This window comes from Nerophis ophidion, linkage group LG29 (genome assembly GCF_033978795.1).
Source record: "Nerophis ophidion isolate RoL-2023_Sa linkage group LG29, RoL_Noph_v1.0, whole genome shotgun sequence".
In the NCBI taxonomy this organism is placed as follows: Eukaryota; Metazoa; Chordata; class Actinopteri; order Syngnathiformes; family Syngnathidae; genus Nerophis; species Nerophis ophidion.
In genome coordinates this window covers 1,160,102-1,174,757 of record NC_084639.1, presented here as the reverse complement: position 1 = coordinate 1,174,757, position 14,656 = coordinate 1,160,102, and the positions used below count along the sequence as shown (strand labels likewise).

The 14,656-nt window shown below is 39.2% G+C and overlaps 1 protein-coding gene across 1 annotated transcript; it reads left to right on the top strand.

Annotated features, from left to right (window-relative positions):
* Positions 1-1,955: 1,955 nt before the first annotated feature.
* On the top strand, positions 1,956-14,455 carry LOC133546119 (endonuclease 8-like 1). The gene is made up of 8 exons (XM_061891966.1): positions 1,956-2,025; positions 4,134-4,191; positions 8,777-8,885; positions 8,953-9,037; positions 9,127-9,248; positions 9,325-9,352; positions 9,434-9,504; positions 9,569-14,455. The coding sequence occupies exons 2-8, from the start codon at positions 4,184-4,186 to the stop codon at positions 9,953-9,955; spliced, it is 810 nt and encodes a 269-aa protein (XP_061747950.1). The 5' UTR covers positions 1,956-2,025; positions 4,134-4,183; the 3' UTR covers positions 9,956-14,455.
* Positions 14,456-14,656: the final 201 nt, after the last annotated feature.

Below are 14,656 nucleotides of genomic sequence, written 5' to 3'. Positions count from 1 at the left end.
TTTTCAACTTAAGTTTATGGATACCTTAACTGAAACTAAATCAATCAGCACAGCTGACCAAGCTGACCAACAGGTGTTATTATGTTGTACATTCCAACAGGTGTTATTATGTTGTACATTCCAACAGGTGTTATTATGTTGTACATTCCAACAGGTGTTATTATGTTGTACATTCCAACAGGTGTTATTATGTTGTACATTCCAACAGGTGTTATTATGTTGTACATTCCAACAGGTGTTATTATGTTGTACATTCCAACAGGTGTTATTATGTTGTACATTCCAACAGGTGTTATTATGTTGTACATTCCAACAGGTGTTATTATGTTGTGCATTCCAACAGGTGTTATTATGTTGTACATTCCAACAGGTGTTATTATGTTGTACATTCCAACAGGTGTTATTATGTTGTACATTCCAACAGGTGTTATTATGTTGTGCATTCCAACAGGTGTTATTATGTTGTACATTCCAACAGGTGTTATTATGTTGTACATTCCAACAGGTGTTATTATGTTGTACATCCCAACAGGTGTTATTATGTTGTACATTCCAACAGGTGTTATTATGTTGTACATTCCAACAGGTATTATTATGTTGTACATTCCAACAGGTGTTATTATGTTGTACATTCCAACAGGTATTATTATGTTGTACATTCCAACAGGTGTTATTATGTTGTACATTCCAACAGGTGTTATTATGTTGTACATTCCAACAGGTGTTATTATGTTGTACATGGCTTACACACCTCCTCTTTCTGCTGTAAACATTGTGAATGATCCACTTGACACTCCCGTGGGGAAACTTTGCTTTGATCAAAAAAATAACAGAAAAATCCGCAGCTTATTCCAAAATGATTGTGTGTCTGTCTCCTATGTCATTTCCTTATGGAATAATGTTGTAAATGACATCTGTTGGACCAAAACGTGGTCCCTTCCTAACAGGTATTTACTTAGCAACAAAGTCAAAGAGATATCATTTAAAATCATCCATCGCTATTACCCTGTAAAGACTGTGATGGTTAGATACAAAAAGGACATTGATGTCACCTGCACCTTTTGTAACATGCACCCAGAGACTGTTAACCACTTGTTTTATACTTGTGAAAACACTCCATCACTATGGCAGGCATCTGTCGCTTCATCCTGGACAATATTTATGACAAATTTGTGCTTTACTTTAAAGATGTGATTTTTGGTTTTACACTGTATGAACAAAAAATTGAAAAGGAATTCTACCTTTGCAAGCTCATTATTTTATTGGCTAAGTTTTATATTCATAAATGTAAGTTTCTTAATACCCGTCCTATCTTTTGTGCCTTTAAAAAAGATCTGGAACTTTACATTAAAACGCTCTCTACCTCTAACAACAAAAAAGCTGTGAAAACGATGATGCTGTGTTCCACATTTAAGTTGTTTGATGAATCTGAATAAGCCTACGGCTTTGCATTTTGTTTATTATTTATATATATATGTTTTTATTCTTTTTTTTAATTATTTTGAACTTACAACCCCCTGGCGCTGTTTTGTACTGTTTTCATAATGTTTTATAATGTTGTATATTGTTGTTTGTCTTACTGTTTGTAATTGTTGACATTTATAAATAAACCTTTAAAAAAAACAACTAAGTGTTGGCTTTCTTCTTCTTCCTTGTTTTAGTTGAAGGTAGGCGCACTGACAACCTTCAAATGTTACGCCACCTACTGTTTCCCCGCTTCTTCTTCTTCTGACGTTAACTGATGGCAAATAACGCGTCATGTCCGCCGCCGTCTGATAGAAAGCATACATTTTCAAATCATTTGAAAATGATGTCCTAGCCAAAAAGGGCTATTTTCAGATGGACATATAAGGAGAAAATGAACTTGATGTAAATCCTGAGATCGCGAGATTTGGCACGGCACTCCATGAATCTGTCCAATCAGATTGGCTTTTCCTGAAAAACACGCATGCGCATTAAGTGGGCGGATGTAATGATTTCGATGGGAAGAAATAATATTCAGCATCGAAGGAATAACAACTGAAAGTAAGTAATACCATTTATTGTTTCTCTTTTGGTATTTATATGACTTTAACACACACCAGTTATTTGTTTTAAACTACTGGAACGTCACGCAGTTACGGAAATAGAGCTATAAATGCCGCAAGCACCTTGCTAGAAGTTGTGATAGTTACCTCCACCGAGGTAAGTATAATAACAAGAAGTGAAATAACAATGAGAGAAATAAATGTTCAGAGAACATTTGAAGTGGAACAATATACATTACTGAACACATAATATAGAGTTTTACATTTACAAGAAGTTCCAGCTATATTCCAGCAACCTTTGTCTGTATTTATCTTCCACCCAACTCTCTCCTTTGAGGCACACATTAAAAGCGTTACTAAAACGGCCTTCTTTCATCTCCGTAATATCGCTCAAATTCGCTCCATTTTGTCCACTAAAGACGCCGAGATCATTATCCATGCGTTTGTTACGTCTCGTCTCGATTACTGTAACCTATTATTTTGGGGTCTCCCCATGTCTAGCATTAAAAGATTACAGTTGGTACAAAATGCGGCTGCTAGACTTTTGACAAGAACAAGAAAGTTTGATCACATTACGCCTGTACTGTATATACCTTTATATACATATATACATACATATATACTGTATATACCTTTATATACATGTATACATACATATATACTGTATATACCTTTATATACATATATACATACATATATACTGTATATACCTTTATATACATATATACATACATATATACTGTATATACCTTTATATACATATATACATACATATATACTGTATATACCTTTATATACGTATAAACATACATATATACTGTATATACCTTTATATACATATATACATACATATATACCTATACTGTATATACCTTTATATACATACATATATACTGTATATACCTTTATATACATATATACATACATATATACTGTATATACATATATACATACATATATACCTATACTGTATATACCTTTATATACATATATACATACATATATACCTATACTGGCTCACCTGCACTGGCTTCCTGTGCACTTAAGATGTGACTTTAAGGTTTTACTACTTACGTATAAAATACTACACGGTCTAGCTCCATCCTATCTTGCCGATTGTATTGTACCATATGTCCCGGCAAGAAATCTGCGTTCAAAGGACTCCGGCTTATTAGTGATCCCCAAAGCCCAAAAAAAGTCTGCGGGCTGTAGAGCTTTTTCATTTCGGGCTCCAGTACTCTGGAATGCCCTTCCGGTAACAGTTGGAGATGCCACCTCAGTAGAAGCATTTAAGTCTCACCTTAAAACTCATCTGTATACTCTAGCCTTTAAATAGACCTCCTTTTTAGACCAGTTGATCTGCCGCTTCTTTTCTTTCTCCTATGTCCCCCCCTCCCTTGTGGAGGGGGTCCGGTACGATGACCATGGATGAAGTACTGGCTGTCCAGAGTCGAGACCCAGGATGGACCGCTCGTCGGGACCCAGGATGGACCGCTCGCCTGTATTGGTTGGGGTCATCTCTACGCTGCTGATCCGCCTCCGCTTGAGATGGTTTCCTGTGGACGGGACTCTCGCTGCTGTCTTGGATCCGCTTGAACTGAACTCTCGCGGCTGTGTTGGAGCCACTATGGATTGAACTTTCACAGTATCATGTTAGACCCGCTCCACATCCATTGCTTTCGGTCCCCTAGAGGGGGGGGGGGGGTTGCCCACATCTGAGGTCCTCTCCAAGGTTTCTCATAGTCATCATTGTCACTGGCGTCCCACTGGGTGTGAATTCTCCCTGCCCACTGGGTGTGAGTTTTCCTTGCCCTTTTGTGGGTTCTTCCGAGGATGTTGTAGTCGTAATGATTTGTGCAGTCCTTTGAGACATTTGTGATTTGGGGCTATATAAATAAACATTGATTGATTGATTGATTTATATAGTATTGGAGTGTCGAAATGACAAAAGGAAAAGCTGGAAAAGGATGAAGAAGAACTGGTAAAGAAGTGGAATCAAATAAAAGATCAAGAAGGACTGTAAAGTTGCTGAGTAGACTGGTATAGTGGTGGTGCATTAAACTGGCAGCAGATATAATATGTGATACTTTCTTTTTCTTCCTGCAGTCATCCCGTCCTGCAGCATGCACCTATGTGAATGTGGAGAATGACCAGCAATGTCCAAGTAAGTTATATGTATATGCCTGTTCTTTCTTGAAGTCAAGTAGTTCTGATTGAGATTTACAGATAAAAAGCTGTCCACAGTTTGTCAGGAACAAACATGAAAATATTGCTTTCTTTGACCCTGATTACATTAGCACATATGAAGAATGAAACTTCAAATAGGAGTTATCTCAGCATGTGTAATTCATGTTTTTGGAACCTTTCACCTCCAAGTTAAAGCTGGTAGGTAACATCAGGTCATGACTAAGGATGTAACAATATCAACATTTCACGCTATGATATCGTCATAGTGTTAAAGCCAGGGTAAGATATTGTTACAAAAATGTCAAAGTGTGTTAAATGACGTGGGAGGAATGTTTAGGATAAACACACTTACTGTAATTGAACACAAACATCATTTTCATATGTTGCAATCATATTTATCATTAAAAACAGGTATTTTAGGTGCAAAGGAATGGTGCAGAATTTCAAGTAACACACAAAAACCAACATTTTCAAATAAGTGTCTTTAAACTGACATAAACAGTAAACATCCAATGTAGAACAATAATGTTTCTTTTGCCAAGAAACTATACTGTGTGTCCGGTATGTTTTTTTTTCAATACAACTTGGTATTATTGTGGGTTTGATGACCTTTTTAGCACATTCAACAATACTGCCATTATAATGCAAACAGTGATCATTTTGGTCACAGTAACGGTGATATGACATTTTGATATTGTTACATCACTGCTGTTTAGTTGAGTGTTTTTAAACTTTGAACTTCCTAAGAAACTGCCCTTTGCAGTCCAAATTGTATTAGTTTGTAGAATACTGATTCTTAAGAGTTAACTAATAATTTGACTTTTAATCATGTAAATACCTCACAAATGCATATTTTCCCTTGCTGACATCTTGGTTTCACATGAACGATATTTTCCAAATAACGGTTCTAACATATAACTCATTCTAATATATTACTCCTATTCCCTAACTTATTGTAGACATTGTGGTGTGTAGTGTCAGCAAATGTCTTATTTTGTGCATGTCCACATTTCCTCTGGTGAGCTGCAAGGGCTCTGGGTCGATTTGGAAATGGTCTGGATGAACGTGGCATGCTTTACCTTGCAGTATGCAGACTTTGTTTAAGGTTCAACTAACACGACAGTTATAGGCACAGAAATATTTCACAGCAACAATTCCTCGGCTAACCTAAGCACAAACGTTCCCATCACTCCTGCACACTTCCACTTTTTCGCCCTTCTATAATGTCCCGTTTGAACCTTGTTTTCCCACACGGCGGGTTTTCATGGGAGAACCAGTTTACTTCTCAGATGAGCCCACTTAATATTGTCAGAAAAAAACACAGCGACTGGTGTTCTCGTTTGATAGCGTCACACATCACGGCATTATTGTGACAATTTTGAAATCAAAATAAGGTTATATTTACAATAATGTTGCATCCCTCGTCAAGATCCTTTCTCATAGGTTTGGTTTGCTGTTGTGTATTTACTAATGATTGGCATTAGCATCCACAACTTTCTTTTTATAGTGTGTGTTGTATTGTGATGAGTTACATTTAACACTGTGGATGATGTGTTACCACAAACACAGAAGATACGTAAACATGAACTACAATGCGCTCAAGATGTGGGGAAAAAGGAAATGCATTCCATTAGCTGGATTTGTATAATGTGTTCAATTTATGTCAACTTCCTTCTTGTTTTGTCTGTTTTTTTTTTCAATGATTTGAATCTTTAGAGTTTTTTGGTTCCTCTTCTTTGTGTCAGGGGGTAGCAGCAGGGTAACACTGCATGAGGCGGTGCCCCCTGAAGGAGCCCAAAACACTGCTCTTCAAATGGAACACATCCAACCTTCAGGTGACCGTGCAGGATGTACCACTCTGGAACATCAAGCCTCTCCCCACCTGCCAGGTACACCCACCATCTTCTGTGGCTGAATAATGTTTTGCTGTGAATTTTGTCTCAAAGCAAATCCTGCTCAAATGTGACAAACTTTGGAGTGTAAGAATGTGAGCGATATGCTGAGATGTTATACGTTTTGCCTTGTGACAAAATGTTATCAAAAACCTTTAGTGATTTGTATTCTATTTTACTTTCAGCACATGAAAATATTTCTACTTCTGACCATCGAAGAGAATGGAAAACCATTTTCCAGATCAGCCCTCATACATCCTCCTGATGGCCTAACAACTGAATGACATGTCGATGCTGAGTATGATCCATTTCAATCATTTGAGGAAGCTCTCCCTGATATAGGGGATTGGATGTACAATGACGGACATACGTTTAATGAAGGATTTGAAGATGGTTTGAGTGAGGAGTGTGCAGAAGAGTCCAATTTCAAGGACACAACAGACAAACCAATACATGACAATGCATCAGAAACCATGGCAGAGTGCCTTCTGATCAGCATGGGTTATGTAAACTGTCCTAAAGTCACAGGTAAGGCCCTAAGCCATATGCTCAAAATGTTCAAGTTGCTTTATCCCGATAGTCTGAACACAGACTGCTTAAACAGTGTGCAGAAGTTCCAAAACTTTTTTTTATCCCACTCTGCATCATCGCCTACTATATTACATAAATCCTCCAAGAATTGTTTTGGGCCAATAGAAAGTAAACAAATAAAATGCCTGCTTTGTGGGACCAGTGTGTCAGAAGAAAGGTTCTCATCCTTTTTTTAAAGTATGTACAGATTGATTTCTTGTTTACCACAGCACATTCATGTGCCAAATGGGCCCTCGTTGGTGAATATAAACATGCAGGTTTTTCTTTGCTGCAAGATAGTGTAACATATGAGACATGCAGTCATGTTATTCCCCTATTGGAAACCTCTGCAGTACAGTAGTATTCTTGGATGACATATTGGGTAAAGTTGTTTTCCTTGACTTCACATCTATGCCTGGCATAGTGATTGCAGTTCATTTCCCCAACACACTTGAAAAGTTTGAAATAATGAAGAACTGAACTGGCCTAAGAAGCCACAAATCAAATCTTTAATCATTGTTATAAATGCTCTGAAAATACACACTGATGTGATGTTGCCGTGGATTCTGTAAATATGTACTGTATATGGAGTATCATTGTTGATGATGTTTTTGCATTGTGTGTAATATTTCAGTGGCAAATATATTACATTTACTTGTTTAATAAAGCCACTGTCCTTTTTAATGAATACATAGGCCTACTATGCTACTACATTTTAATATTAGTCCTTATGATGGTGGTTGGAGAGCCAAATATCTTCTGAAGTGGTACTTTGTTAAAAGAGTTTGAGAACCACTGCTCTAGAAAGTTCACAAATGTTAAAAGCTCTTACAAAGTGTCTTGTGATCATATCAGTATTGTTTGGGTTCAGTTTTAAATCTCACAATTGTAGTCACTGAGTTACTGTACATGACGTGTGGATAAGAAATCAACAAATTAAGTCCAACTTTATTTAAATAAACCATTTAGATTACAGACCATATATCCATATTGTCTGAATTCATTATTTTCTCCCAATGTTGGCATGAGATCAACTGGAATATGATTGAGGTATAACTAAATTGAGCCCATTAAAATGCATTTTTTTAGAAAACGGGTACATCTAACAACTCAAATAGTGAGCAGTGAGAGACAAAACCAAGTATATCTCTCACTGAGACATCATTGAGACATATTGAAACCAATACTCATCAATTGTCTTTTTGCCGAAATAGAAAAGAGACATCTGAGAACTCAAACAGTGAGTAGTGAGAAACAAAACCAGGTGTTTCTCTCACTGAGTCATAATTGAGACATATTGGAGACCAGCTCATTCATCTCTCATTTTGGTCTTAGTTGAAATGGGGAAAAGAGATAACTATTAGACAACTATGAGATCTCTCATAGTGCTCACTGTGAGCCTTATTTCTCAGGAGATACATTTGAGAAGAAGGAGAAAACTACTTTGGTCTCCATTAGTGCTCTTTTATGTCTAGGAGATATATATAAGACATACATGAGATCTCATCTTCAATTTTGCTTTGCTATGGGAAACAAGTGTTTGATGAGCATTCCTCAACTTTTTCGGTCTTTTTTTTAAGCATGTTGCAGGCATCAAATTCCAAAATGAGCTAATATTTGCAAAAAAAAAAGTTTCTCAGATCCAACATCAAATATCTTGTCTTTGCAGTCTATTCAATTGAATATAAGTTAAAAAGGATTTACAAATCATTGTATTCTGTTTTTATTTACCATTTACACAACGTGCTACTTCACTGGTTTGGGGTTTTGTACATGTTGACAGTACATTGCAGTGTTATTTTGTTACAGCCGTGCCCACTGTGTGAAGTACTTTTGCAAGACTCCTAGCAATAATATTACACTTCACCAAAGAGCCTGCTGTAAAAGAAATGACCATTGAATGAAGATACATACTCAGGTCACCGTGATCTGAAAAGGAGAGTGAAGAATGTTTTTGTATTCCCCAGATTCTAATCATCTTGGATGAATAAACAAGCAATTCCTAATTTCACTTGGAAATGTGTTTACTATAAAAGTGTAGCACTGTTTCCACACAAAATACCTTCTGTTTTTGGAAAGATGCCCATGTGTGTCTTCCAGGTTGAACATTCCACCCTTTGTGCCTGCCCGGACTGTGCTGGAAGGCCTCGAGTCAGAGGATGCGTGTGAAGACAAGAAAGCTGTAAAAAAGGAGATCCATAGCAAAAAGGTCAAATAAGTACAAACAAGTATTTTACCTCGATTATTAACAGTTTATTTTGCCCAAAAATGTTAAGGGAGCCAAAAAGGACAACATGGAAGAGGAGAATACAGACCTGCTCAGACTTTGCCACACAGTACCGCTGGAGGTGGTGAACTTAGGTAAGAATCCATGTTTCAAGGTTGATCGGGGTGGGGGGAAGACAACGACACAAAGGTGCTCCTCTTATTTAGACTTTTTGTTTATGGAGGTGGGAAAGGTTACGATCCAGAGAAGAAAGACTACTCAGGTTTTGAGGCCTGGTTGCAGTGTTACTATGTGGATGGAATGAAGTCTGTACGCGACCACAATGGCAGGACTATGTGGTTCAAAGTATGCAAACACATTTTCATACGTAACAACTATATTTGTAGCATGTATTGACTAATAGAAAATGGTGTCATTTCAGGGCGATCCAGGTCCTATGGCTCCTAAAGGTAAACGCCAGAAAAAATAGTTGAGATACCATTACACATAAGAGAAAGCTTAGTGTGTCTTTATCTTTTCTCACACACCAGAATCAAAGTCTCCAAAGGCCAAAAAGAGAAAAGATACAGATGCAGACCATGATTACCCCCGCAAGAAAAAGGTATATTCAGTAGGTAATCACCACCAGCACATAGAAATCTAACCCCATTGTGGCTGTACTTCAGGTGTCCAGGAAACACAACTCTGACAGCACAGTGAAGAAAAAAGCAGCCAAAAAGCCCACAAAAGCAGCAAAGGAAGAAGAAAATGGACCTCAAGAAGAAGCCACACCCAGAAGAAGATCAGCAAACACACCTCAGCAAGAACCGAAATCCACGTCAGGCAGGAGGAAAAAGAACAATACAGAGCCAGCTGCAGGTCTGATTCTAATAATACTCCCATTTTCTGAAAATATTAAGAGCCTGATCTTTGAGGATCCAATTCCCACACACTTATCTGTGTGCGCAAACTATAAAATTGCATGTACTGTTGGTGGACGTGTTGTATGTGATCTACTTTGTGCAATTGATAGCAGCAAAAGTGGCACAGATCACCCTATTTTTGTGTACTAGAAGCATTATGTGCCCTTGGAAACACTTCTTTCCCTCTACATTCATGTTATTATGCTCTCCACACTGGAGGGGGGCTTATATTAGATTATGGCACATATCGATCATCTAACACCTTTTCTGCAATATAGAATCACAGTATGTATACTATTTGCAGCAGGAATGATCAAACTGCATATTGCAAGACATTTTTTTTAGGAGTTATACTAAATACAAAAAAAAAAACGCAACGCTTTTGTTCTTGTTCCCAATTTAAATGAACTCAAAGATCGAAAACTTTGACTATAAACACAAAATACCTGTTCCTCTCAAATATTGTTCACAAATCTGTATACATTTGTTAGTGAGCATTTTTTCTTTGCCAAGATAATCCATCCCACCTGACAGGTGTGCCTTGAGCTGTCCAAAATAAAAGGCCACTGTGAAATGTGCAGTTTTATCACACAACACAATGCTTCAGATGTCGCACGTTTTGAGGGAGCGTGCAGTAGGCATGCTGACTGCAGCAATGTCCACCAGAGCTGTTGCCCGTCAATTAAATGTTTATTTCTCCGCCATAAGAATAGAATGGAATAGAAAGTACTTTATTGATCCCTGGGGGAAATTCAGCACCACAGTTCGCTCACAATAAACAATGATAATAATAAATAATATAATGTATATGAATAATATAAATATATTCTACATTTAAGTGCAGTCAAGGAACATATGCATTATACAGTCTGATGGCTGTCGGTGTGAAGGACCTCCTGTGTCGTTCCGTGTTGCATTTTGGGAGTCTGAGCCTTCCACTGAATGTGCTCATTCTCTCTGCAAGGTCCGAGTGTAGTGGGTGGGAGGTGTTGTCCATAATGGCTAGGAGTTTTGCTAGACTTCTCTCTGACACCACCGCCAGAGAGTCCAGCTCCACTCCCATCTTGTTACTGGCCTTCTCTACCAACTTGTCCAGTCTGTATGTGTCCCTCACTCTCAGCCCGCTGCCCCAGCAGGCCACGGCGTACAAGAGGGCGCCTGCCACCAGCGACTCGTAGAACATCTTCAACATCTTTGTACAGACGTTGAAGGATCCTAGCCTCCAAAGGAAATATAGATTCGGCTCTGTCCCTTCTTGTAGAGGGCCTCAGCGTGTTTTGACCCATTCAGCTTGTTGTCCATGTGTACTCCGAGGTATTTATAATCCTCTACCATGTCCACATCCACCCCTTTGATGGAAACAGGGGTCGCCAGAGTACTCCTCCTCCTTCCCAGGTCCACAACCAGCTCCTTGGTCTCCGTAACATTGAGCTGGAGGTGGTTCTTTCCACACCATGTGACAAAGTCCTCCACCAGTGTCCTGTATTCCTCGTCATCACCTTCCTCAATACACCCCACTATCGCAGAGTCATCAGAAAACTTCTGAAGGTGGCAGGACTCTGACTGATAGTGGAAATGGGTGGTGTAAATGGTGTAGAGGAAGGGGGAAGAGTACTGTAGCCTCCGGGGCCCCGGTGTTGCTGACCAGCCTGTCAGACACACAGTCCTGCAGTGGCATATACTGTGGTCTGTCAGTCAGGTAATCTACAACCCAGGACACCAAGGGGGCCTCCACCTGCATCTTCTCCAACTTCACACCCAGTAGCCCAGGCCGTTTAGTATAAGCCGCCTCCAAAGGTGTTTCAGAGAATTTGGCAATACATCCAACTGGCCTCACAGCCGCAGACCATATTGATTGGCTGAGACCTGCCACCCGGACAGCTGCTACAACAATTGGTTTGCTTAACCATAGCATTTCTGCACAAACTGTAAGAAACTACCATGAATTGATTAACGTGGACCCCGACTTAAACAAGTTGAAAAACGTATTGGGGTGTTACCAATTAGTGGTCAATTGTACGGAATATGTACTTAACTGTGCAATCTACTAATAAAAGTATCAATCAATCAATCTGTCTCAAGAAAGCTCATCTGCATGCTCGTGGTCCTCATCGGGGTCTCGACCTAACTGCAGTTTGTCTTCTTAACCAACTTGAGTGGGCAAATGCTCACACTCAATGGCGTCTGGCACAATACAGAGGTTTTGGTATGTTATTATTGACAGCGAAACCACGTGCATTTTATTGATGGCATTTTCCATGCGCAGAGATACCGTCACGAGACCCTGAGCCCCATTGTTGTACTAATCACCCGAGGCCATCACCTTTATAAATAACATTTACTAACTCATGTTGCAAGGATCTGGAAGCTAAAAACATCCCAGTTCTTGCATGACCAGCATACTCACCGGACATGTCACCCAGTAAGTAATTTTTGAGAGGAATATATATTTTCTGTGTAGTAAAAGTTTCAGATCTTTAAGTTCAATTCATGATAAATGGGAGCAAAAACAAAAGTGTTGCGTTTATATATTTGTTCAATACCATATTTTTCGGAGTATAAGTCGCACCTGCCGAAAATGCATAATAAAGAAGGAAAAAAAACATACAAGTCGCACTGGAGTATAAGTCGCATTTTTGGGGGGAAATTTATTTGATAAAACCAGACGGCAAGAATAGACATTTGAAAGGCAATTTAAAATAAATCAAGAATAGTGAAGAACAGGCTGAATAAGTGTAGGTTATATGAGGCATAAATAAGCAACTGCTATGTTAAGCTAACATATTATGGTAAGAGTCATTCAAATAACTAGAACATATAGAACATGTTATACCTTTAACAAACTATCTCTCACTCCTAATCCATAAATCCCATAAAATCTTATACGTCTAGTCTCTTACGTCAATGAGATAAATAATATTGATATTTTACGGTAATGTGTTAATAATTTCACACATAAGTCGCTCCTGAGTATAAGTCGCACCCCCGGCCAAACTATGAAAAAAAAACTGCTACTTATAGTCCGAAAAATACGGTGCATATTTTCTAAATCAAAAAAGGAATACCATTAAAAAACAACATAAATTAATAGACTTTGGTTTAATCGGCCCTTTAAGTTGTCCAGCAGCTATAAAATGATATTGCTGAATATATATCTTCTTCTTTTTATTTCTAACAGTCCAAATATGACATGCACACGTAGAACAAAGGCTTCTCTGTTCAGTTGTCTTTGCAGCGTGATGGCCTCCTTTCTCACAGCCCTGTGTGCAACTATGTCAGTTGTCTTTGCAGCGTGATGGCCTCCTTTCTCACAGCCCTGTGTGCAACTATGTCAGTTGTCTTTGCAGCGTGATGGCCTCCTTTCTCACAGCCCTGTGTGCAACTATGTCAGTTGTCTTTGCAGCGTGACGGCCTCCTTTCTCACAGCCCTGTGTGCAACTATGTCAGTTGTCTTTGCAGCGTGATGGCCTCCTTTCTCACAGCCCTGTGTGCAACTATGTCAGTTGTCTTTGCAGCGTGACGGCCTCCTTTCTCACAGCCCTGTGTGCAACTATGTCAGTTGTCTTTGCAGCGTGATGGCCTCCTTTCTCACAGCCCTGTGTGCAACTATGTCAGTTGTCTTTGCAGCGTGATGGCCTCCTTTCTCACAGCCCTGTGTGCAACTATGTCAGTTGTCTTTGCAGCGTGATGGCCTCCTTTCTCACAGCCCTGTGTGCAACTATGTCAGTTGTCTTTGCAGCGTGATGGCCTCCTTTCTCACAGCCCTGTGTGCAACTATGTCAGTTGTCTTTGCAGCGTGATGGCCTCCTTTCTCACAGCCCTGTGTGCAACTATGTCAGTTGTCTTTGCAGCGTGATGGCCTCCTTTCTCACAGCCCTGTGTGCAACTATGTCAGTTGTCTTTGCAGCGTGATGGCCTCCTTTCTCACAGCCCTGTGTGCAACTATGTCAGTTGTCTTTGCAGCGTGATGGCCTCCTTTCTCACAGCCCTGTGTGCAACTATGTCAGTTGTCTTTGCAGCGTGATGGCCTCCTTTCTCACAGCCCTGTGTGCAACTATGTCAGTTGTCTTTGCAGCGTGATGGCCTCCTTTCTCACAGCCCTGTGTGCAACTATGTCAGTTGTCTTTGCAGCGTGATGGCCTCCTTTCTCACAGCCCTGTGTGCAACTATGCCAGTTTGCACGCAGATTTCAGACTTTTTAAGAGGCACGATACTGCCTGCAGGACACTTTCAGCATTGATAAATCTCACTGTTCATGTTGAGTGATTTGTATTTGCATTTTCTCCTCCCAGTATTGTGGGCATTCTGATAATCAACATATTTTCTGCATACATCATTAAGACAAATATGTTAAATGGAGGGAATAAGCGGTAGAAAATGGATGGATGGGATGGATTGCACTCCTTATTTTGCTCATTAATCGACAAATATTTAGATCAGCTTTGCGTGTGCTAACAAGTTTGCATGTGTTTTGATACACATAAACCTTTTGTAGATTATACTGTAAGTGTGGTAAACTTACTTTTTGTTGCAGGCTTCAAGACACGTAGCGGGAGACTGACAAGACAGAATGTCAAGTAAAGGACATCTATTGGAAAATACTGTTTTTATTCCATGATACATATTTTTAATAAACATTCCACACGTTTATTCTTGGCATACTTTTCAATCACAATTCACAATACAGTAAATTATTTGATTTAATGTGAAGTTAATTATATTTATATAGCGCTTTTCTCTTGTGACTCGAAGCGCTTTACATTGTGTAGCCCGATATCTAAGTTACATTTTGAAACCAGTGTGGGTGGCACTGGGAGCAGGTGGGTAAAGTGTCTTGCCCGAGGACACAAC